We start from the raw sequence: 25,340 nt of genomic DNA on the forward strand, positions 1-25,340 counted from the left end.
ATGGTGCCCGTGGAACCGCCCGGAGAAACCAGGTGTGGTTTGGCCTCCAAGTCCCCCCCACCGCCTGCTGTGGGCACAGCACTCAGCCGCGAGGGGGACAGCGGGTGGGCAGCAAGACTGCTTCCTTTGCGGCTTCAGACCCTGTTCGCTCCTAGGTTCCTGTGGTCCACGCGCCGTCTCCACACCCACTTCCTATACTTGAGTTGGTGGTTAGAACCTTGTCGTCACCCTGCAGAAGTACAGTGCCTTGAATGCCAGCTTTTCCGTTCCCTGATGAAAAGATATGTTTAAAAAAATTATCGGAAAAGGTTTCATTTGCAATTGGCTTGTGCATTGATAATCTTTATTTACTGTTTTAAGTTGCAGAGATGTGAATGGTTTACAGATCTGAAGCTGAAGTTCAATCTTTGGTTTTCTGTTGTAAATGCCTTTTTAAAACATTGAATTAGCTACCTTAAGTACTGAAGAGCTTCCAGTGCTAGGCGAGCCCTGCTTTGTCCTCAGTAGAGTGCCGGTTCCCTGGGCTCATCCAGGGGCTGAGAGACGGCAGGACGCTGGGGCAGGGCACACTGGCGGAGCTGCTTGCTCAGTAGGGAATGTCAGCTGCTGCACTGGGCCATGAGAAATCCACCAGAAAACGTTAGGTGAGCAAACATGCCTCGGCGCCAGTGGGCTGCTGTGAGGATAAGGTGTGTGTTGGGCGTAGAAACTCTGGCTGCCCGCCCACCCTGTGGAGACAAGCACAGCTCCTTCAGCTGGAGAGGCTGCCCTCTCTCCTGCCCACTTCCCTCCCTTCTCCATGATTTCCATGGAGGCCTGCGGCTCTGCTCACCCCTGGCACGCAGACCGCTCTCCTGTCCACCACTCAGTCTGCTCTGCGGAGGGCGGGGTCATTCTTCTCCTGGAGATTTCAGTGGGACTCGTCCCCAGCGGGCACAACACAGCCCTTGGTGGGAGGGGAAGGCCCCAGCCTCCTCCACCTCCTGCTGGAAAGCAGGCTGCTTGGGACTGCCCAGCTGTGAATTGTATAGTTTCTGTACTTATTAGAACTGGGTACATTATTTTGGTTCAAATCTATTATTCCATCAATTCAGTTAGAATTGAATTTTCTAGGTGTTATGCAGAATCTTCTGCCAGGGCACGATGCTGTCGTAAGAGATTTCTGTTCTCTGTACTGGGCCCCCTTGCCCTGTTCCTTGAGTGAAGTGGGGGCTGCCCTCACCTGTCCCCCTTGCCTGTGAATCCCTTCCTCGTACATGGTGGTCAGTGGCACGGAATCCCTAAGAGATTGTATATCTGAAGGAGAAAAATAAACACTTTTGCTCGAAAACAGTGTGAAACAACATCTTTTTCTTACCCTCTGTCCATATAAAATCCAAACCAACCAGCCTCCTAGGCAGCACAGGAGTTGGGAGCCAGTACTGGGCTCAGCTGCATCCACACCTCTGGAGGAGGGCACTGAGGGGCTGTGGGTGCCACCGGATGCTGGGCAGGGCTGGCCCTGGCAGGAGTCTGAGAGCAGGGCATCTGGCAGGGCTGCCTGGCCCCCAACACTGCCCCTGCCAGCTGTGGCCTGGGCCCTGAGCACAGTCAGCTCTGCCGGTCGGGTTAGCTGGCTGGGCTTCCTACCACTGTGCACCTGGTTACGCTTAGCAGTGCCACAGGCTGTGCCCATGATGGAGGGAGCCAGCCTCCTGGTCAGCGAGACACACCTGCAGCCCCTGTCTCCAGGAGGCTTGGTTTGCATCACTTGCTGCAGCCCCTGGGGCCACCCTCTTTGCTCCAGGTGGGCCGAGCTCAGGGGAGGTGGGAGGTCCTTGGACGAGCTTGGGCTTGTTGAGAGAGGACTTGGGGCTGGGGTTGCCCGGGTATTATGCAAGGGCAGTGGCTTTCCTGGTAGGCACAGGGGCCTTAGGGAAAGTGGCCATCCAGGGTGGGGACTCATCCTGGGGGCACAGTGCATGGTGGCAGCCAGCCCCCCGGCTTCCCACTAAAGACAGCCTCCAGCTGACTGCAGTCCCTCCTGCACATGCTGCATCACAGGCCTCACCGTGAGCAAGCTGAGGGTCCCAGTGTCTCCTGCCCGGGCCACTGTGGGGGCTGCCATGGCTGTGGGGCCACCTCCTCAGAGAGCTGCAGCGGCAGCCTTCGAGCTTCTGCATGGAGGGAGGAGGAGCGCTCGTCCCAGAGCCTCCTGTTTTGGGTGTTGGGGGCAGCTCGCTCCCAGATGCTCCGGACAGTCCAGGAGCTGAGCGTCTGGGTTTCTGGCAGCCGTTCAGTGTGCTGACCGGTCACACAGAGAAGGGTGGCCCAGGTGACAGAGGCTGCCAGGGCTATGCTGAGGACAAGACCATCTACACAGGGCGTGGGTCACGGCAGAGCTGGCGCGGCCTTCCTGTCGGCAGCTCGGGAGGGCGTCAGGGCCCGGCCTCGGCGAGCGGCCAGCACCGCAGCGGGCCCACAGTGAGTGCGCGGTTTTGTTTTCCAGATCCTGAGGGTGAGAAGCCTGACTGACCCCGCCTAGACGCCAGGCCCACTTCACGCCGTCTAAGTGGAGACGTGACGGACCCTCAGGGCCAGCTGCTCCTCCTGTCCAGTTCACGCTGTTTTGTAACCACTTTCTAAGCATTTTTTATTCACAATTGGAAACACAAATGTAATGCAAGAATAAAAAATATTTTGGGGCAGAAAGGACTTTGGTTTTTCAAACTCTTTCCTCTCTGGTGGCCCTCCGCCAGCCAGGTGACTGGGATGTGACGGCGGTGGGGGGACATTCCCAGAGCCCTGGCACGCTCAGGGCAGCTCTGTTCCCTGCAGGGCCCTGGAGGTGGCGGCCCCCGGGAGGCTGATCTCCACGTTCCCCCGATGCCAGCTGGCATGGACTCGGGGTGCTGGGTGCCTCCTGGCCTTTGCTCACAGAGCTCCATGAGGCAGGGCCTTCCCTCTGGTCTTTGGAGGCTTGAAGCCACCCACCACCCCCACGCCCACCTCCCAGGCACCCTCCTTCCAGAATTCACTTGTACTGGCAGGGAAAACACCAGTGGCCTGGGGTCGGAAACCTCTGGCTGTGGGTGGCAGGCCTGAGACCACCGGCTCCTTGGAGGGCTGCATTCCCCCCACTCCTGGGAGAAATGTTTTTCATCCTCCTAAGTGTGAAAAACGAGGAATGTTGGCATGGCCTCACCAAGAAAACATGCCATGGTAAGGTCCCCAAACCCTAGCCTGGCCAGCAGGCACAGGGGCCTTACGCTGGGTCCAGAGGTCTAGGGAGAATTTGGGGCCCCATGCATCACAATGAGAAAGCATTGCATCTTTATTGTCATTAATGTCTAACTGCAACTTAGCATTTCCTCCATTAACAGCACCTGGACTTCATCACCACTAGAAACCACAGATATTGCTGTGCCGTTTCATTTACATCCATGACATGGTGCCCTTCCCTGAGATGTAAAACTGTCCAGCCGGCTGATAAGAGCGGTGCTGCCTGCCCGTCTCAGACATGAGTCTTCAGGGCACGGCAACGCTGCTTCCCCACAGGAGTGTCGGGGATGCCACCCCGGTGTGTGCGGTGGCCTCGGAGCCCTGGTTCTCCTCCGTGTGATCAGCAGGGTAGGCCTCCTCCAAGCCTCAGCTGGGAGCAGGGACGGCACAGTGCTAGGAACATGGCTTCCCTTGGTCTTAGTTTGTGTTCTCTTCTGTTGGTGGCTCATGTGACTGGTTTTCTGTGGACCATAGTAATGCGGTTTGCCTTTTCTTTTTTTTTTTTTTTTTTTTTTTTTTTTAATGAGACAGAGTCTTGCTCTGTTGCCCAGGCTGGAGTGCAGTGATGCAAACTCGGCTCACTGCAACCTCCGCCTCCCAGGTTCAAGGGATTCTTCTGCCTCAGCCGCCTGAGTAGCTGGGATTACAGGTGTGCGTCATCCGACCCGGCTAATTTTTGTATTTTTGGTAGAGATGGAGTTTCAGCATGTTGGCCAGGCTGGTCTCAAACTCCTGACTTCGTGATCCGCCCGCCTCAGCCTCCCAAAGTGCTAGGATTACAGGCATGAGCCACCGTGCCCGGCTGCAGTTTGCCTTTCAAACTGCACATTTATTTTAATCATTCTCTGTAAGTGAATAATAGTGTAAATGTCAATGGTAAAACTTGGTGGTAGTGTGGTAGTAAATAGTAGTAAAATGGTCAATGAAACGGTAATGGTCAAGCCAGCACCCTCTGGGGAGATTCTGCACAGTGCACTTCCAGGACTCTGGGGCCCCGAATCCCAGCTTCATCTGCTGCTCAGAACCACCTAGCAGCCCTCCAGGGGCCCCAAGGCTCAGTCTCAGAATCCAAGGCTCTTGGTGTTCAGCCTCACCCTCTAGACGTGCTTCGGGCTTCACTGCTGCCGCATAGCGTCCGAGCCGGGCCCGGATTCATTCTTGACCCCCCCAGTCCCCAAACCCCCTTCCATCCAGTCTCCGCGCTGCAGCCTGCAGCCTGCTCTCCCCTCTCCTGGGTTCTAGCGCAGAGTCTGGGTGGATGGCTCACCAGAGCCCCCGAGACCTCAGCCCCTCGTGTAGAGTTCTCATGGATGCATGTTCTTTGTTATGCTTGACTTCCTGAAGGCAGGAACTTAAAATTGTTTTTTGATAGCCCTGCACCTTCCAGAACAGTCACTGAGTGAATTGTGCTGATGAAGGCAGACTCTACTTTGGGCAGGTGAAGCTTCCAGTGGGAGCTTACTGGCTCTGATCACAGCATTTCCGGGATAGAAAGGACCCTGCCAGGCCCCTCCTAGGACAGCAAAGGCAGCACCACCTGGGGCCAGTCCAGGCTCCTCCTGCAGGGGCAAGGCAGCCAAGCCACAGCCTCTGTTCTCCAGTGTCATTTTGTTCTTAGCTGACCCCAGCATCCAACCAGACTTCCAGTGTCCAGGGTGATATCTGTGCCTCATCTCCAGGCTGAACAGCTTCAGTTCTCTGAAAAGTGCTTATTACTAAAGGGCTGGTAAGGCTAGGCACGGTGACCCATGTCTGTAATCCTAGCACTTTGGGAGGCTGAGGCAGGAGGATCGCTTGAGGCCAAGAGGTCAAGGCTGCAATGAGCCGTGATCACATCACTGCACTCCAGCCTGGGTGACAGAGTGAGACCCTGTCTCTAAAACACAAACTAAAAAAAAAAAACAAAAACAAAAAATAAACCACCCAGAATCGTGTCTTCATTCATTGGAGAATGCAGTAAGCCTGGGCCGGGATGCCTGCTTTCCACGTGGTTAAGGGAGGTCAGCAGTGGTGACCACTCTGTACACATCGTGGTTGTGGTGCCTGAACTTGGCTTTATTAGACTTGCCCTTGAGAGGGGGCAGAAGGCCCGCATGCCACAGGCATCACTGTGCTGGTGGTGGCTCATGCCGTCCTGCAGAGGTGCGGAGAAGAGTCCCTCACCCTGAGAGGACACTGGGGGTCGAAGGCTGCCCGAGGCCAGGCTGGAGCGGGAGGCAATGCTGCCCATGCAACTCTGTGAAGAATCGTTCATTTCTCACTGAGGGGACAGCAGGGATCAGGGTCCTGGGCTTCAGGGATCACAGCCACAGCCAGCTGGTTCTGCCGCCCAGTGAGGCTGTGTGGGCTGGGGCAGGAGGGCTTTGGAGCAACAGCAGTTCCTAAGAATTGATCCTTTTGAGCCCAAGCCCTCCAAATTTGATCTCCAGCTCAAGGTTCTGTGAACTTCCACACCCATAAATCCAACTGCCTCTCCCCTCTCTCCATGGAGATCCTCAAAGTCATCTTGAAGACGCTCCACGTTGTAAGATGATGTCGCTCCTAAGCTTTGTGGGGTCTTTCCAGATGTCCCAGTTTCCCAGGCTGGCATGACCAGTCACCCGGTTCATTCTCAGTCTAGGACTCAGACTCATCCTTGTCCTCTCATTTCCCAAATGTGGGCTGCGAACAGCCGAGTAGATGTTTTAGCTGAAATGTCCCCGACCCCCCTTCCATCCAGTCTCCCCACTGCGCCCGCATGATCTCTTCAGAGTCAAACAATGGATGCCCTGGTCCAGCTTCCCTGCCCGGCTCTGCCCTCTCCACGTCTTTCCTACCTGCTGCTCCCCTCATTCTGAGCCCCACCACTAGGCGGGGGCCCTTGAGCCCCAAGGGGTCCGGCTCCGTCCTCCTAGGGCCTCACAAATGCCTACTAGGCCCCCGGGGCGTGCTCCAACTTCACTTCCCCAGGCAGCCTCCCCAGCTCAAGGATGGGTCAGCCTGCTGCCCCTGTGCTCCCTTCTGAATGTGGTCTTCCCTATGGACCTCCTGCCTCACTTTTCAGAGTGTGATGATGCACGGCAGAGGCCACAGGGGAGCCCATGTGTGTCCCCCTCCGTCCCCCTCCAGCCTCCCCTTGGCTGCCGGCCACCTAGGCACAGAAGTCCTGTCTGTTTCACTTCCTGTTTCCTCCTGCTCCTACGAGGGAGGCGCTCAGCCCGATTCTGTTGAATCAGTGAGTGGAGGCTGGGGACAGGGAAGAGGGTGTGTGGATGGAGGAGGGGTGGGCAGGGGACGCGAGAGCAGCCGGATCCTGGGCAGGGTGAGGAAAGAAGGTGAGGACGCAGCCCCTGGGGAAGCTCAGGTGGAGCTGGAGGAGCCTGTGGCTGCATGGAGGGTAACAAGAGTCAGCAGCCACAGTGGACAGCCCCGGTCCCCACAGGCTTACCTGTTCAGCACAGTGGGCTTAGGGAATGTTGACAGGCATGGGTTTCCCTTTTCGACCTGCTTTGAAATAAGAGCCAAGGACAGCACACCCTGTCAGGGAAACAGACAATGCTGGAACTGGGTGACTTTGAGGAAGGTTCATACATAAGGAACTGTTTCCAAAAGTGTGGGTGTCTGGAAGTCAGTGTTGGTAGACAGAATAATGTCCCCTCAAGGGGCCCACATCTGAATGCCTGGTCCTGTGCATGTCACCTTCACATGGCACCAGTGCCCTCACCGATGGGACTTGGGACAGGATCTTCTGGTGGGGAGAGGCCATGATAAGCCAGGCAGGTGCAGCATTATTCCAGGGTCCCTCCATGCAGGAGGGAGGGGTCAGGGGAGGAAGTGTGACAGGAGCAGCAGGACCGGGAGAGCAGATGCTGCGTGGAGACTGGGAGGGGAGGACAGGGCAGCAGCCCAGGGCCTTGGGCAGCCTGGGAAGCCCGAGAAGGCAGGAGGAGCCCCCAGTAGGAGCCTGCCCTGCCCAGACCTTGACTTTCGCCCAGCAAGACTGATTCTCAGTTTTATCTTCCGGGACAGGAGGAAAATAAGTTTGTGCTGCTTGAGGCTGCCAGGTTGGGGTGAGACCTCAGAGCAGCAAGAAACACATGCATGCAGGAACGTGGGGCCGTCCCCTTCTAGCCATGACTGGCTCCAAGCCTGGGGCCACCACAGGAGGGTCATGTTGGAGGAGCCCCAAGGAACAGAGCTGTGAGAGTCACCCTGGAAGACGAGCACAGCCTACAGCCCACGACAGAGCCAGCTGAGGTGGCCTCGCAGGAAGGAGCCGGGAGGCTCAGTGCCTGGCCCCAGCCTGCCCCTGCCCCTGGTTTCCTTCTGGGGTTCCCCGGGGGCTGGACCCCAAGGAAGCTGGCAGGACAGGAGTCCGTGTGAGCTGTACCCCGCAGCTCAGCCACAGACAACAGATGGCGAAGACAGAGCCTGGGGGTGGAAGGACAGGCTGGTCACACCGCAGACCACAGGGTCAAGAGCCGGGAGAGGCCAGGGGCCTGCGGGCTGGACCTGGGGAACGAGTTCCCGCTTCCCAAGGCTCAAGCAATGCCCTTGGAGAGGGTCCCCAGCTTTGCTCTGCTTCCGAATCCTGAGCGGAGCCTGCAGAAAACACAGATGTCCAGGCCACACCCAGCAGCATCTGAGGAAGACACGGAGGTGGGGAGGGAAGGGGCGGCGGAGGGCGGCTGAGGGTGAATGCTCACTGCTGCACCCGCTTCCTCCCCACTGTCTTCCTAGTAGCTCTCTGCTGGGAGAACAACTTCCTGTCCTCACAGTGTATCTGGAGACTCAGTAGCTGACTTCACCATGACCATGCCCTTGACTCTGAGTGGAACACATGGGTCATGTGTCTGGAATCCATATGTGCCCAGCATCCCATGAGCTTGGCACTAGAATGGGCTTTCGGAGAGAGAATGGCAACTGCAGTCTCTTTTGGTTCCTCAGTAAATTGGAGGGACCTGAACTTTGCCCAGGCAGGCTTGACATTCTGTTTATTCCACACAGCACAGTTCAGGAAGAGATTGAACTCGGCTAAGCCATCCTTTTGTGACCTTGTATTTGACGATTCTAACTGGAGGATGTTAAGAGTGAGAAGCAGAAGCTCCTAACAACAGGGCAGACAAAGGCACCATGTGGAGAAACGCCCAGGAGCCCTTCATGACCCAGCGCCGGGGAGCCGGGCGCAGGCAGAGGCTGCTGCACATTTACCACACTCAGGCCACGTGCCGGCCTCAGGCTGGACAAGCTCAGGCCTTTGGTTAAAGCCTTTCTAGCACATCGATATACTTTCCATTCACAACCTATTCTGAAGTGAAGGGCATTCCACGTGGACAATATTCACAGCAATTCTAGAGACAGGTCTTATCCTCCCTATGTCACTCCCAGTCATTGGTCCCGCCTCTGAGAGGAAGACAAGTCTCTTAATACTCAACAGACAGCTTCCAAAGTTTGTCTCTCCTCTAAGTATTACTGGGTCTTCTTTTGTTCACAAGGATGCAGAACAATGTTCCAAGTACTATTATGTTTCTAAACTTTAAGATTCTTAATTTTCAAGAAACAAATAACTATAACCACGTAACTATGTATAACCAATAACTATACCCTTGATAATATTTCAATATACTCCAAAAGGAAACTTTGAGTCCATTTTACATTCAGCAAGTTAATATTAAACTATGTGGCACATCAAAAGCTTTAAATTAATAATGTGTGTTTTAAGTGTTACAAACCACGTCAAGTGTACATCTAATATATGAACCAACAACTTAAAATACTACAGTTGAGTAGGCTGTGAGTTCCTTGTAGTTAAATAAATTATTACAAAGAGTATTATTATGAAAGTATGTGCTATGCCAAGCACTAACAAGATGTAGATGTGGTCATGAGCTAGCTACAGTAAAATGAAAAGGAAACCTGTGCTTGAGACCTCTTCTGTGTCATGATTTACCATAATTCTGAAGCAAAGTGTTTATGGCTGCTATTAAAATTAAAATTGAAGGGGAGAAACAAAGCACCCTGAAATTTGAATGAAAATTAAAAAGAAAAAAGTATGTAAGCTGTCATACAGTATTTATATTTTCCTAGGATGCTAGATGTTACTAAAAACTAAATCTCAAAAATATTTAAATAGTCTGAAAAATAAAGATCTATATAGACTACACTTTTGGAAAACTTCAGAACCTTATCAAGAATTTAGTAAAGGGTTCTTTTTATCATAACACTGATTCAACTATCTGGTCAAATCACTCATTAGTCTTCTAGGTAGTCTTTAAGGAAAGGAGTATGATGGAATGTTCAGTCTTCTGAAGTCAAATCTACACAAGGATATTAAATTACATTAGAGTTTTTTTTTTTTTTTTTTTAATAGAGATGGGGTTTCCCTCTGTTGCCCAGGCTGGAGTGTAGTGGTGAGATGACAGCTTGCTGAAACTTCGACCTCCCTGGCTCAAGCCATCCTTCCGCCTCAGCCTCCTGAGTAGCTGACTACAGACTCACACCACGCTGGGCTCACTTTACTTTTTTTTTTTTTTTTGAGACAGAGTCTTGCTCTGTCACCCAGGCTGGAATGCAGTGGCACGATCTCAGCTTACTGCAACCTCCTCCTCCCAGATTCAAGCAATTCTTCCTGCTTCAGCCTCCTGAGTAGCTGAGATTACAGGTGCCTGCCACCACGCTCTGCTAATTTTTGTATTTTTAGTAGAGACAGGGTTTCACCATGTTGGCCAGGCTGGTCTTGAACTCCTGACATCAGGTGATCCATCCACCTTGGCCTCCCAAAGTGCTGGGATTACAGGCGTGAGCCACCATGCCTGGCCTACTTTACTTTTTGTAGACACAAGGCCTCGCTATGTCGCCCACGCTGGTCTCAAACTCCTGGCCTCAAGCAAACTGCCTACCTTGGCCTTCAAAAATGTTGGGACAGATGTGAGCCACCACACCTAGCCTAGAAATGTCTTACTTGCAGAAAGGTTCTAAAATGGCTAATCAAAGATTTTGGCATACTTAAATTGTCCAAAAGACAAAACCTATTCTTTTTTTTTTTTTTTTTTTTTTTTTTTTTTTTGAGACGGAGTCTCGCTGTGTCGCCCAGGCTAGAGTGCAGTGGCCGGATCTCAGCTCACTGCAAGCTCTGCCTCCTGGGTTTTTACGCCATTCTCCTGCCTCAGCCTCCCGAGTAGCCGGGACTACAGGCGCCCGCCACCTCGCCTGGCTAGTTTTTGTATTTTTTAGTAGAGACGGGGTTTCACCGTGTTAGCCAGGATGGTCTCGAACTCCTGACCTCGTGATCCGCCCATCTCGGCCTCCCAAAGTGCTGGGATTACAGGCTTGAGCCACCGCGCCCGGCCAACCTATTCTTTTAAATCAATGGATTGATGGGAGTGAGCATCACCAACCAAACAAGGAAGCAACACAGATGCTGAAGCTCAGGTGACTTTTTCTTCACCTGCCCGTGTTAGATCAGCTGCTAGACGCTGATGACAAACTCTTACCATTTTACAGACTTTAGGATAGTCAACTACAAGCTACAATTAAATATTCCTGGGGCTGGGTGCAGGGGCTCGCGCCTGTATTCCCAGCACTTTGGGAGGCTGAGGTGGGTGGATCACTTGAGGTCAGGAGTTCGAAACTAGCCTGACCAACATGGTGAAACCTCGTCCCTACCAAAAATACAGGAAAAAGTAGCTGGGTGTGGTGGCGGATGCCTGTAATCCCAGCTACTTGGGAGGCTGAGGAAGGAGAACTGCTTGAACCCGGGAAACAGAGGTTGCAGTGAGCAGAGATTGCACCACTGTACTCCAGCCTGGGTGACAGAGTGAGACTCAGTCTGGAAAAAAAAAAATTCCCCAAATTGCCTCTATTTTACCTTCACTGTTTAATTTGAGTACAGGATAGTGAAATGTCAGTCCTCTTAATCATCTATTTTGCTAATGTGTAAGATACATTCTACAATAAAACTTTACAGCTGCTAATATAAATAGCAGTATTCAGTTTATTCCAATTCTGAAATTAGTTCACCAAGGAAAAGAAAGAATCAGGTACAATGTAAAGAATAACTGAAAATCCAGAAATACCATATTCCCAGACATGATCTAACCACTAATCATGATTTCATATTTTATGCTATTACTTGAATAAATTTTGCTATTAGAATTTTGGAATTAAAAAAGCTTTTGTTATTCTGATACCATCAGTTAGTTGTTTGCTAGCTACTTTTTCTTAAAGGTCAGTGAATTGTAAAAAGCATATTTCACAGAAAATATAAGATGCCTTGTGTTGCACTTTAAAAATCAAATTTTGGAGTTGGAATTATACTATTTAACTACTTTCTATGCTAGGTAATGTCACAAACTACTTTAAAAGAGTTACATCTAACATATAAGTATTCATGAAACACAGATTATATGTATAACTAACACCCATGGGTGTAGAAAAATACCATTCACTCCCATTATCATATGCAATGAAAGAAATGTTTACTAACCCATTTACAAGGGCACATTTGCATTCTTTTCCTATTGGCTCAGCTTCTTTTTAATGAATGTCCACAATCACTAAGTGATACCGTGGCAAACTCTAGTCTTCCAAGATGGCTAAGAGACAGCTAATCAGCATCACATTTTATTAATAATTCCAAAGACCATAAAAAATGTATGTTGTAGGCCGGGCGCGGTGGCTCAAGCCTGTAATCCCAGCGCTTTGGGAGGCTGAGACGGGCGGATCACGAGGTCAGGAGATCGAGACCATCCTGGCTAACACAGTGAAACCCCGTCTCTACTAAAAAATACAAAAAACTAGCCGGGCGAGGTGGCGGGCGCCTGTAGTCCCAGCTACTTGGGAGGCTGAGGCAGGAGAATGGCGTGAACCTGGGAGGCGGAGCTTGCAGTGAGCTGAGATCCGGCCACTGCACTCCAGCCTGGGCGGCAGAGCGAGACTCCGTCTCAAAAAAAAAAAAAAAAAAAAAAAATGTATGTTGTAGGAAATATAACTTTCAGCAAAAGCCACTTTTTCTGATGCTGCCAACCTGTGAATCAGCTGTTCTTGGAGGCACAGCTATTTAGACATGACACCCTTCCTTCAGACGATGTGATCTTAAGGAATTCAGTAATTATGTGATTTATTAACATAAGACAGTATTTACTGACAAGACCGGACAAACTGAAAAGGCCTTCTCACCTACTCCTGGAGTCCTCCCAGATTCCAGACACCCAGTGTAAGAAAACAGGTGTTGAAAGCTCTGCTGTCACTTCAAAGAGAATAATCACAACAATAAATGCAAAGGATAATGTACTAGAAACTGTGGAAATCTTAACCTCAGGTATGAAAATGTTCAAATAAAAATACTACTGCATGCTAATCACACAACAACAAAAAGAAGCACTGCAGAAATGGTTATGAAGCTTTATGAGAGCAAAAACAAATGAAGAGGGAAAACACAACAACCGTTAAGAAATAAGGACAAAGAAGGCATTGCGGGAAAGAAGCACAGAAAAAAAATATTATCCCTGAAAGAAAATCTGTTGACTAAAAAAAATCTGTTCTAAATACTTAATTTAAAAATTTCTATTCTGGCCGGGCGCGGTGGCTCAAGCCTGTAATCCCAGCACTTTGGGAGGCCGAGACGGGTGGATCACGAGGTCAGGAGATCGAGACTATCCTGGCTAACACGGTGAAACCCTGTCTCTACTAAAAAAAAAAAAAAAAAAAATTCTATTCTAACACACTGTCCATTTGGGAGGCCTACACAAACATTTCCTTAAAAAATTAGCATGACTTCAACTATATTTTTAAAAAGCCTTGACACTTGGAAAAGACTATGATAATAATTAGAGTAACTTATCTCACTATTTACTTAGAAATATTCTATTTAAAAGTTGACCAACAATAGGAACTTCGCAATTGCACAACAGAGAAAGTAAATGAACAACACTCAGTGGCCAATGGCATGTTTCCACATCTACTAGAACATTCTGTGACTTACACTATCTACCCTGAACCATTCACCACGTCTCCATTCACGCAGTGGTTCAAATAGAGTTCCTGTGTTCATTCCACAATAAACCTCAGTAATTCACACATCACAGTAGCTGTAACCGTTTGTTAACAGAAAAAGAATATGTCTTCATACGTAAGATGGATTTCTTGTAGGTACAAATAGCTAGGTCTTGATTCCATCAGACAGCCTCTTTCTTTTAATTTGCATATCTACACCACTGATGTTTAATTATTGATATATGTGGATTAAGAGCTACTTACTATATTTGTTACTGTTTTCCATTCTTTCTCCATGTCTTCCATTCTTTTTCTTCTTTCTCTTGTTTCAGCTGAGCACTTTATATGATTTTGCTTTTTCTCTTTACAGGGGGGCACAGGGTCTAAAGTCCAATCATTAGGTGAGTCTTATAATGAGTCTCTGGGCTGTGATCTTCACATGTGACTCTCAGTCCCTGACCCTGCTTAGCTGGGACAGGATGGCTATGGGGAGCTAGATTTGGGTGTTTCCTTTCCCTCAGATTAATTAGGTTCTGGTGAAACCCAGTGGGTTAGGCTCTGGTTAGGTAGTTTCAAATCCTGAGAGAAAGCCTTGTTAAGAACAGAGTGTTCTGGCTGGGCATGGTGGTGGACACCTGTAATCCCAGCTACTCGGGAGGCTGAGGCAGGAGAATCGCTTGAACCTGGGAGGCGGAGGTTTCAGTGAGCCGAGATCGCGCCACTGCACCCCAGCCTGGGTGACACAGCAAGACTCCGTCTCAAAAAAAAAAAAAGAAAAGAAAAGAAAAAAAAAGAATGTTCTGTCACATTTTAAAATAATTCTCTTTTCCTTTCCCTTGCCACAGGTACAAGAGATTTTTCTCCAATATTTACCATGAGAATCTGGTAGAGATCTAGCAGGTAAAATCACAAATGCATGTGGACCCCCACATCACCAGGCCCTCTGGAGTCTTTAACTCTCAGGTTTGTCCACGTTGACCCTCCAACAATCTATCAATGACAGTTTAGGTTTCCTTGCACCCACACTGGTTCCTGCAGAGGTTTCTACTCGTGTGCTTCTGCTCCACCACATACAACGCATTCAACACGCTAGAACCCTTGCAGGAAACCATAAACATCATCCCTATTTGCTAGCTGTGGACACATAAATCCAAGTCACACCCGTGCACCTGCCAGAAGCAAAGGATGCCCGTGATCAAGGGTTTGACCCCAAGCTGAATGCTAGTTTCTGACCCCGAAGCCTTCAGGAACAAGCACCCTTGTCTCCTCTGCCTTCGTTCATCTCAGGTCTAACATGTCTGTCTCTTCTTTATTATAATAAAAGTAGAAACAGATTCAAGGAAATTAAGTCACTGCTAAGTCACACAGCTTGAATCCAATCTTTTGATTACAGGGTGTACCCTGCATTCTTCACGGCATTTCATACCACAAGGATCGGAAAACACAAGCCTCTGAGCAGGTCAAATTCCAGTGGCAGAAACAAGATGCATCTCCAGAAAACAGTAAAGATGCCATACCAGGGATAAAGACGATAAGCACTGCAAGAGGTCAGAGGGAGGCCAGATGCCCAGAACTCCAAAAAGCTGATCAGAACCTTCACAGACAGGTAGGAAGTGCATACCCAGAAAAGACAGGACATGCTCAGGCAGTCCTACTCACTCCAAGTTCAGCTCATCCTAACAAAGACGACGATATGGTTTGGCTGTGTCCCCACCCAAATCTCATCTTGAATTGTAGCTCCCATAATTCCCACGGGTCATGTAGGTATCTGGTGGAAAGTCACTGAATGTCTTCCCTGTGCTATTCTCATGATAATGAATAAATCTTCCAAGATCTGATGGTTTATAAAGGGGAGTTCCCTGCACACGCTCTCTTGCCTGCTGCCATGCACGACGTGACTTTGCTCCTCCTTTGCCATCCACCATGATCGTGAGGCCTCTCCAGCCATGTGGAACTCTGAGTCAATTAAACCTCTTTCCTTTGTAAGTTACCCAGTCTTGGGTATCTCTTTATTAGCAGCATGAGAACAGACTAATATAGACAACTTGCCAAATTAGATGGGCAACTCACATTCTTCTCATTCCTTCCCCACTGGAGGAACAAGCACCTCAACTGAGACGTGCTCCAGTCACAACCTACATCCCCAAGTCAGCACCCTGACCTGGTTTCCACATCTCCATCACTAGCACTGAACTCTTGTTGGGGTCATAAATCTTACTGCTTTTTGTCTTACTTCTTACCTATGTTTCAGAGTTCAGAAAGAACATTTCTCACTAAGATGAAAACTGTATGTATAGACACTTTGATCTTGCTACCTGATTCACATTTTACAACAAAATGCACATGCCTTAGAATTCTAGTGCATAAGGGCTTCTAAGACCATCTTGCGGTTGTTCTTGTTAGAGGTTAAAACTTTGAATATTCAATTGCAACTCTTTACTTCATTTTAGAGTTTTAGCACTACACACATAGCAAATAAACATTTATGAATTTTACACTTCTCTGCACATACAACAAATAAACATTTATTAATTTTATACTTCTTTGCCATAAACAGGGTATGCATCCCTGGATGGCAGAGAGCCCTTCAGTAACCTCTGCCCTGGGTCAACAGACATTCGTTCCCATTTTACAGATGGACAGAAGACAGAGAGGAAAGATCACCTGCCTCAGGTGACACTCCAGGTAAGAACTGGCATGGAAACTGACAACTACATCTGTTAGATTTCTTACATCAGAAATAGATGTAACATCAACCAGCCCTGGTTATCTACTCTGTAGAGTTTACACTAAGGAAAAGGAGACAATGACTTAAAGGAAAAACATTTTCTTTCTCTTTCTTATCTTTTTTTTTTTTTTTTTTTTTTTTTTTTTTTTTTTTTTTTTAATATAAGACAGTTTAAAGGTAGGGGAGGAATACAAATTTAAAATTTCCTTGATCAGAATTTTTTTTTTCAGAGATGGAGTTTTGCTCTGTCACCCAGGCTGGAGTGCAGTCGTGTGATCTCGACTCACTGCAGCCTCTGACTCCCAGGTTCAAGTGATTCTCCTGCCTCAGCCTCCACAGTAGCTGGGATTACAGGCGAATTCCACCACGCCCGGCTAGTTTTTATGTTTTTAGTAGAGATGGGGTTTCACCATGTTGGCCAAGCTGGTCTTAAACTCCTGAACTCAAGTGATCTACCCGCCACTGACTCCCAAAGTGCTGGGATTACAGGTGTGAGGCACCACACCCAGCCTCTTCAATCAGAAACCAACTATATATTTGCGTACTCATTTACTCAAGGACACACAGTGTTTTTATTATTATTATTATTTTTTTTTTTTTTGAGATAGAGTCTCGCTCTGTTACCCAGGCCGGAGTGCACTGGTGACATCTCAGCTCACTTTAACCTCCACTTCCTGGGTTCAAGTGATTCTCCTGACTCAGCCTCCTGAGTAGCTGGGACTACAGGCACATGCTACCACACCCAGCTAATTTTTGTATTTTTAGTAGAGACGGGGTTTCGCCATGTTGGCCAGGCTGGTCTCGAACTCCTGACCTCAGGTGATCCACCCACCTTGGCCCCCAAAAGTGCTGGGATTACAGGCATGTGCCACCACGTCCAGTCCACACAGTATTTAAAATACTCTGTAAGGAAACAATTCCAGCCCGGGTCTAGGCAGCTTTCTAGGGTTTTGCTTGGACAAACAGTGTTATTTCAAAAGTGTCCTCTGATCTGCTGAGTTTAGGAGGAGGAGAGGAAATTCAGAGCTCCCCTGATCCAGGAGCCAGGAGATCAATGTTTCGGGGGTCGGCAGGGGGTTGCTGTGGTGGGTGTGAGTGGCACCACACCAGACAAATGGCCCCATGTTTGGGGCATCACACAAACCAGTTCTTGTCAAATTCCTCCCCAGAAAGGTTCCTGTGGCTCCAGGTCATGGGGCTGGGATGGTGCAGGTTTTAAATCATGGAAACTTCAAAGAACATACCTACTCTTCCTCTCTCCTCTCTGTCCAAGGAGCCCCCGTCTGAGTACAGACTGACCATCACCCACCTGCAACAAACTACATCTTTGAGCACAACACCAGCTGGGCTGGCAGGCCAGAAGGCAGCTTCCCCAGGTCACTACCAGCCAGGAAGCACCCCACAACCTGTGCACCACTCACTTTGTCGCCCCTCCGCTGCCCTCGTCGTTGTCGGAAGATGACGATGTAGAAGAGCCAGGGAAGTAGGCGGAATCCACGTGGTTGGGGCTGCCGCTCTGGGCCGGGTTGATGGGCGAGGACCGCTCATACAGCGGCGTGTGCTTCCCTTCGTGAGGAATGTTGCTGTAGCTGTTCTGCTCCGTCAGATTCTTCCCGCTTGTGTCCAACGTGAGAGGTGCTGGCTCAGAGAGGCTGTACGGGTATGGACCCTGGCCCGGGGCGCCCCCTGGGCTGGGCACCTGTGGGGCCTGAAGCGAAGGGCACAGGTCACGTGCACGTGGCCAGCAGGACCTGACTCAGGCCCAGGCCGATGTTTCCCGGCTCATTTTTATTTCAACAAACACTGGCATCTATTTCACACATCTATTCAAGAGCTTAGGAACTTATTTTGGCATTCATTGAAATTCTATGCACACACCGTGTCTGAGACCGGCCACCCCACCCAGCGCACGCAGGGAAGGCCTTACCACGGGCTTTGCTTGCAGAGAGGTCTGCGGAATGTTGAGCATCTGAGGAGGAACATGCGGCGGCACCATCCCAGGCATTCCAAACGGACCGGGTCTGGCTGCTTCACCAACACAGAAAGAAAAGAATCACACAGCTGTGAACAGAAGGCGTTTCCCAGGGCATCCTGGCGGCCAGCCCATGGCGCCAGGGATCTCACCCTCACCTGGCTCAGACATCAACACCACCATGGGTCCCACTTCTCAGAAATCATTACAAATTGCCATTTCACAGTAAGGACAACTTAATTTTATGATGCTCGATTTGATGGACTGGGACTGGGATTCTAACTTTCCAGGTATCTCGGTGAATTTGCCTTAGTGGTTCTGCTCTCCGACCGAACAGTTTCCTTTGGGACTCTTCTGTTTAAAGTACATTGCGGCCGGGCGCGGTGGCTCACGCCTGTAATCCCAGCACTTTGGGAGGCTGAGGCGGGCGGATCATGAGTTCAGGGGATCAGGACCATTCTCACTAACACGGTGAAATCTCGTCTCTACCAAAAATACAAAAAATTAGCTGGGCGTGGTGGCGGGCGCCTGTAGTCCCAGCTACTCGGGAGGCTGAGGCAGGAGAATGGCGTGAACCCGGGAGGCGGAGCTTGCAGTGAGCCGAGATGGCGCCACCGCACTCTAGCCTGGGCGACAGAGTGAGACTCCCTCTCGAAAGAAAAGAAAAGAAAAGAAAAGTTGCAACTACCATTAGGTTCTCAGCTAACTAGTGAGTTTTTTAAATATAAAAGGAATTGTTTTTCATTGTTCAGCAATTAGGTGACACACTTTAACACGTATTACAAGATGACTAATTTGGGATTCTGTGTTCTCTTAAAACCTAATTCCGTAAACCTGTCCTGATGTGTGCTGGCACGTGATAGTCATCGTTCCCACGCCACCTTGCAAAAGTGAAGAAACCTGTTTGGGAACGGATAGCCACGCGGAGGAACTGAAGCATGACAGCAGGACAAGCAGCCGGGCCAGCCTGAAGCTGGGAAGGAAAGCAGGGCCTGGAAGCCTCCACACTCAACATTGCATCTGGCCTTGACGGGTCTAAGAACAGGAGGAGAGCTCAGGGGCCACGTCAGCCAACAGAAGCGAATGAGTGAGTAGATGGTGCCCATAAAGGGCTGTTCCAGAGACGGCACAAGACCCGCAGTAACAAGGACCGACTGGGGCCCAGATGTCAACAGCACTTCCAAACACCACCATCAGGAAACACGAGGACATGCGACATGGACCCCCAGGAGCTGCACTCCCTCTTGGAACACTTAGGGGCTGAGCGCCTGTGATGTGTCAGGCTGAAGACTGGGCTGGGGGATGCCAGGAGCCCTGAGGTGGTGTCAGTAAGACATATATTATTGAAGACACAGAGAAAATAGAAAACCTGTGTGAGACACAACAGATCCGCCAGGTGCTCACACGGTTGCACCATCTTTTCCTTGGGCTTGTTTTAAATGTGGGAGAAAACCAAGCCTAAAGCTTCCTGACTCCAGTTTCCCTCTTTACTCAGTAGATACGCTTCTACAACCTCTTCATCTGAACACCAGGTGATATGCTTAGGCTTCAGGTCCCCCCTCAAATCTCATCTTCAATTATAATCTTTATAGGACCCATAATCCCTGTGTGTCAGGAGACACCAGGTGGAGGTAACTGGATCATGGGGGTCGTTTTCCTATGCTGTTCTTGTGATAGTGACTGAGTGCTCACAAGATCTGATGGTTTTATAAGGGGCTCCTTCCCCTTTGCTCGGCACTTCTCCTTTGTACCACCTTGTGAAGAAAGTGCCTTGCTTCTCCTTTGCTTTTGCCAGGATTGTAAGTTTCCTGAGGCCTCCCCAGCCGTGCTGAACTGTGAGTCAACTAAACCTCTTTCCTTTATAAATTATACAGTCCCAGGAAAGTTTCTTTATACTAGTATGAAAATGGACTAATACAGTAGTACTGAAGAGAGTGGGGTACAGCTATAATGACACCCCAAAATGTGGAAGCAACTTTGGAACTAGGTGACAGGCACAGGTTGGAACAGTTTGGAGGTCTCAGAAGAAGACAGGAAGATGTGGGAAGCTTTGGAACTTCCTAGAGCCTTGTTGAAAGCTTTTGACCAAAATGTTGATAGTGATATGGACAATGAAGTCCAGGATGAGGTGGTCTCAGATGGAGATGAAGAACTTTTTACAGCTCAGTTACCCACTTCCTCAAAAGAATCACTTACGCCTATATGCGGCTGTGTGGCTTTTGCTCTGAATTAAAATAAGATACAATTCCCAAAGGAATGGTGTTAAACTCGAACCTTTTAGAACTATAGTCGGCCTTACCCCAGTCCCCATTCCTAGCCCAACCTAACAAATGCTCATCCATTACTTGGCATATTATTCTGAAATGTTATGTTAAACAAAACAAAAAAGACTACAAAGCAAGTCTTTAAAAAAAAAAAACCAACTATACAGGCAAAAAAAAAAAAAAATTATACAGGCAGACACTATAATTTTCAGGTGTTACCAAAAAAAATATAGCTTTGAAAATGTTGACTCCAAGATTAAATAAGTCAATATAATTCCTACCACCTTTAGTTTTTGTCGCTTGCAAACATAGACAAGGCAAAACTTTTCAACCATTTTAAGCATGTACAACGGACATGTTTACTAAATCTCAATAGTCTACAGAAGATAAAAAGGTATAGAAAGGAAACTGTCATGTCACCTGTTCCCATTACACTACAGATCCAGTGTCCAGAGAGGCCGGGTGGGGCCTGGAGCACAGTGGGAGGGCGCGGCGGCTGGCCATCCTGTAGGGAGAGGAGGACCAGCAGAGCCGGGGCTGAGCCTGGACTGAGACCAGGTGCAAGGTCGGTGCCCAGGCAGGCAAAGGATGGAGGACCAACTCCCAAGAGCTAAGAGCCCAGGGGCAGCTGATGCTGGTCCAGAGCCTGCGGTGCTGGCCAGACTCCATGGGAAGAGCCAAATGCCGGTGCCCAGAAGACAAGGCCTGGTGACAGGAGGAGGCAAAACCTGAGGGATGATGAGCTTGAAGAAGGCTAAGTGCAAGGCCCATGAGAAGTAAGATTATAAACTCAGTGAACAGGCACGTCCTGTGCAGCACGTGAAAGAATTCAGAACAGCGGGAAAAATTAAACCACGGGAGCAAATTTCAAGTCAACAGAAACAAGAACTTTCTAAGAACGAGAGCAGTTCAACAATGAAAAGGGTTGCTTTACTGACTGCTCGACTGCTCGTACAAGAACATTCTACAGCAGGGAGCTGGGCTGAACTTTACTATAAGCATTCCTCACTCTCCAAATGTTTTCCATCCCTGAATGTGGATAGTGAGAGGGTAGACATCACGAATACGGCATCATTCAAATCCACCCGGTGCCCAAGTCTCAAGTAGCAAGTTTTACCTAAATGTATTCAGTTCCTGGGTTCAATTATTCAGTTTGAACAGAATATGTGTACTGACTGAGCGAGGTTCAAGAAGGCAGAATAGAAACATTACATCGCATTAAGGCTGGTTACGGCGGCTCATGCCTACAATCCTGACACGGGGAGGCTGAGGCAGTTCAGACCGGCCCAGACAACACGTCAAGACCCTGTCTCTACACACTCACAAAAGCAACACAAAAAACAAACAAAAATCCCAAATCCCATTTAGGCACCGAAATGTGTTTTGTAAGTCTATGATGAAACAAGATAAATGAGTTTCTGACCATTTGTGGATTTTGGAAAAGCACAACCTAAAAGGAAACTCTACCAGCTCTCTATTTTGAAGTCACTGGTAAACTGAACTGACATTCCTCATTTGTTACCAAATACTGAAACGCCAATAACAAACCCAACATTAATCAACCTAAATGCATCCACTTTGGGAAGACACACGCTGCAGTCTTTTAAATCACACAATGGCTCAAAGGAGGGTGTAGGTTCTTCCAAAAGATTCGATTTTTAAGTTCAAAATAAAAATGACCTTCCAAACTGGCCACAAGATCAGGCAGCCTGTGTCACTTCCTACTTCACTCTAATTACCACGAACTCACTGAAAATGGAGTGAAAGGTCGCAGAGCAGACACTGAAAGCAAAGTCCCCAGCACCAGCAGGAGAGTCCAATTTTCTACTTGGGAATCCTGGACCAGAGGCGCAAGATGAGTGGCCTTTCTACTCAAAGAGAGTAATGCCCTGACTTCCCTCTGGTGCCCTTTATTCTGTCAGCCTCCGGGGCTTAATATCAATGTCATCTGCATTAGCTTTAAAGATAAAAACTGGCCTGGCGTGATGGCTCATGCTTGTAATCCCAGCACATTGGGAGGCTGAGACGGGTGGATCACGTGAGATCAGCAGTTCGAGACCAGCCTGGCCAACATGCTGAAACCCTGTCTCTACTAAATATACAAAAATTAGCCAGGCGTACACACCTGTAATCCAAGCTACTCAGGAGGCTGAGGCAGAAGAATCACTTGAACCCAGGAAGCAGAAGCTGCAGTGAGCCAAGATCGCGCCACTGCACTACAGCCTGGACGACAGAGTGTGACTCTGTCTCAAACAACAACGATGACAACAACAAAACTGATAAAGATGAACAAGGACACATCTCAAAAAGAGCAAGTGCAGACTGGCATGTACAATACAGCCTTTAATTAAAAAGCAAAGCAATGCTATTAATTATGCCATAGGTATGAGGTGAGAAAATCTAAAAACATGTTCAAGGGGGCTGTACATGACTTAGGCCTGATGTATCTCTTTTTAAATAAAAGAATGATCTCAAGCACCGGTTGCCATTTGTGTAACCTGAAGTAGGTATGCCACCACTCATTCTACTGTTCCTTCTATTTTTTGTTATGTTAACAGGTTTTCTTAACAACCACAAAAAAAACTTTAGTGAAAACCTAGGAAAGGACGAGTGTAGTAAGCAAAGTTATAGGACAAAGTGAGGATTTAATGGAACACATTTTTAAGGAATGTCAAAAATTTAAAGTTATTAGTAAAATACGGCAAAAGTGTAATATTGAATACCTGGTGAAAATAAAATTTTTAATGTTAATTTTTATTTTAAGTTCTGGGGTACATGTGCAGGATATGCAGGTTTGTTACTTAGGTAAACATGTGCCATGGTGGTTTGCTGCACCTGTCAACCCATCACCTAGGTATTAAGCCCAGCATGCATTAGCTCTTTTTCCCCATGCTCTCCCTCCCCACACCTCAACCGCCAACAGGCTGCAGTGTGTCTTGTTCCCCTCCCTGTGTCCATATGTTCTCATTGTTCAGCTCACACAAGTTAGAGCATGCGGTATTTGGTTTTCTGTTTCTGTGTTAGTTTGCTGAGGATAATGGCTTCCAGCTCTTTCCATGTCCCTGCAAAGGCCATGATCTCATTCTTTTTTTTTTTTTTTTTTGAGACAGGGTCTTGCTCTGTCGCTCAGGCTGGAGTGCACCAGAGCAATCTCAGCTCACTGCAGCCTCCAGCTCCCAGGTTCAAGCGATTCTTGTGCCTCAGGCTCCCGCGTAGCTGGGATTACAGGTGCGCGCCACCATGCCAGGCTTTTTGTATAATGTTTTTAGTAGAGACGGGGTTTTGCCATGTTGGCCAGGCAGGTCTTAAACTCCTGGCCTCAAGTGATCCTCCCACCTTGGCCTCCCAAAGTGATGGGATTACAGGCGTGAGCCACCATGCCTGACCTGATCTCATTCCTTTTTATGGCTGCATAATATTCCATGGTGTATATGTACCACATTTTCTTTATCCAGTCTATCATTGATGGGCATTTGGGTTCAAAAGTCATAATAATAGCAAAAAACATATTATTGATGCTGACAGCAGGGACATGGCTAAATATGGCACCTGCACACTGTGGAGTATCATATCATCTCTGGAGAAAATAAGGAAGTCGACACCAGCTTCTATAACGGGCCCCACTTACTGGTCCTAGCCCCCAGGCTTGGTCAGTCCCCAATCCCCAAGGCCGTCCCTGCCCCGTGCTGAGCCCACTCTTCTGCAGGAGGCCTGGGGTGGGGGGGCTCCCCTCCTGCCCTGACCACAATAGGCCAGAACGTGCACCGGATGGGTCAAGCCGTCCAGCGGTCAGCCAGGCCTGGCCTGGGGCAGTGTGGGCCGCCATGTGGTCTCTCTCACGTTTTCACTCTTTCTTCCCTAGAGGACCTGCCTCTATCCTTTGGCCCTTTTGCTAGAGCCTCAGCTGTCTCAGGCTGTATGACTGCAGAAAATCACGTTTCAAGGGAATAAATCTGTAAGATTTTACGGTGAATGAATATTTCAACCTCTTTGGATTACCGCATGGTCCACGCTGATCCCAGAGGCGTTTACTCACCCACGTAGTGTGGTGGCTGCAGTGACGGAGGCTTGCTGGTCCCAGAATAATGTCCGCTTGCTCTGTTACATCCCAGAGCTGATTCTCAGGGCTTGGGGGCTGGAAAATGCTCGGCAGGCGGCAGCGGCCGCGGCGGGGCGGGGCTGGGCTGGAGAGAAGGCGGCGGCGTGAGGGTCCGGCGGCGCTGGAGACTCGGGGGGCAGCAGCCAAGGCAGGGTCGTGCTGGGCCCAGCGCGGGCTCCAGGCTGCGCAAGCGAGGTACCCCGGTCCCCGCCTCCGCCCCGCCTCAGCCGACGCCCCCTAGCCACGGAGGGGAAGGCGGCCGCGGGCCCCGGGCCTGTGAGCTCCGAATCCTGCGCCTTCCTGCTGCCGCCGGGCTGGGGGCTTCGAGGGGCGCGGGGAGAGAACGGGGGTATGCAGGGACGCCTGGAGGTCCGCTGCCGCCTCCTCTCGGCTTCAGTCTGCAGGCAGCTCTTCCCCAGCAGAGCGCGGGGCGCCCCCGGCCAGGCTCGCCTCTCCCGGCGCCCGCCGCATTTGAAAACACGGCCTTTCCCACGCGCTTCCAGCCGGTTCCGCCCGCGCTGCGCTCCGCTCTTCGCTCCTCTGCTGGCCCTTCGCTCTCGGCGTCCCACACCCGCTCCTTCCTCGTCGACGGCTTCCTCTTCTGCTCCCACACCGGTCTCCCGCCTGCCTTCCAGCACCATCCCTTTCGGATATGGTTCCTCACAGTGAAGTAAGCGTCAGCGCCCCAAATCTACTGGGGGGTCCATCAGCAGTACAGACTGGCCGGCTTTATGTGCCAGGTCGGCTCTTAAAAAATATGCTTTAAACCTAACGGCCTCAAAAAAAAATTGTGTTATCAAAAGTAGTGGATAACACTGAAATAATTTTTAAACTAAAAGGCTAGGCCAGGTGCGGTGGCTCACGCCTGTAATTCCAGCACTTTGGGAGGCCGAGGCAGGTGGAACACTTGAGGTCAGGAGTTCGAGACCAGCCTGGCCAACATGGTGAAACCCCTTCTCTACTAAAAATACAAAAATTAGTTGAGCATCGTCCCAGCTACTCGGGAGGCTGAGGCAGGAGAATCGTTTGAACCCAGGAGGCGGA

At 49.5% G+C, this 25,340-nt stretch overlaps 3 protein-coding genes across 12 annotated transcripts in view; 1 reads left to right on the forward strand and 2 right to left on the reverse strand.

Annotated features, from left to right (window-relative positions):
- Window positions 1-2,687, forward strand: part of WNK2 (WNK lysine deficient protein kinase 2) — a 140,756-nt gene extending 138,069 nt beyond the window's left edge. For 5 of the 7 annotated variants that reach the window (XM_050761574.1, XM_050761567.1, XM_050761569.1 and 2 more), the window contains one exon: window positions 1-1,332. In XM_050761574.1, coding sequence (XP_050617531.1) covers window positions 1-155 — 155 coding nt within the window. In that variant the 3' untranslated portion in view covers window positions 156-1,332. Of the gene's footprint in view, window positions 1,333-2,488 lie in introns of those variants that run through there. The other 2 variants (XM_050761571.1, XM_050761570.1) reach the window with 2 other exon arrangements.
- The window catches only part of NINJ1 (ninjurin 1), an 868,176-nt gene that overhangs the window by 203,644 nt on the left and 639,192 nt on the right, over window positions 1-25,340 (reverse strand). The window lies entirely within an intron of this gene.
- LOC126937825 (putative uncharacterized protein C9orf129) lies at window positions 315-24,535 on the reverse strand. The gene is made up of 4 exons (XM_050761593.1): window positions 24,234-24,535; window positions 17,889-17,986; window positions 17,383-17,669; window positions 315-1,296 (listed from the first exon to the last, which is right to left on the reverse strand). The coding sequence occupies exons 2-4, from the start codon at window positions 17,964-17,966 to the stop codon at window positions 1,281-1,283; spliced, it is 381 nt and encodes a 126-aa protein (XP_050617550.1). The 5' UTR covers window positions 17,967-17,986; window positions 24,234-24,535; the 3' UTR covers window positions 315-1,280.

Source organism: Macaca thibetana, chromosome 15 (genome assembly GCF_024542745.1).
Source record: "Macaca thibetana thibetana isolate TM-01 chromosome 15, ASM2454274v1, whole genome shotgun sequence".
Taxonomy (NCBI): domain Eukaryota; kingdom Metazoa; phylum Chordata; class Mammalia; order Primates; family Cercopithecidae; genus Macaca; species Macaca thibetana.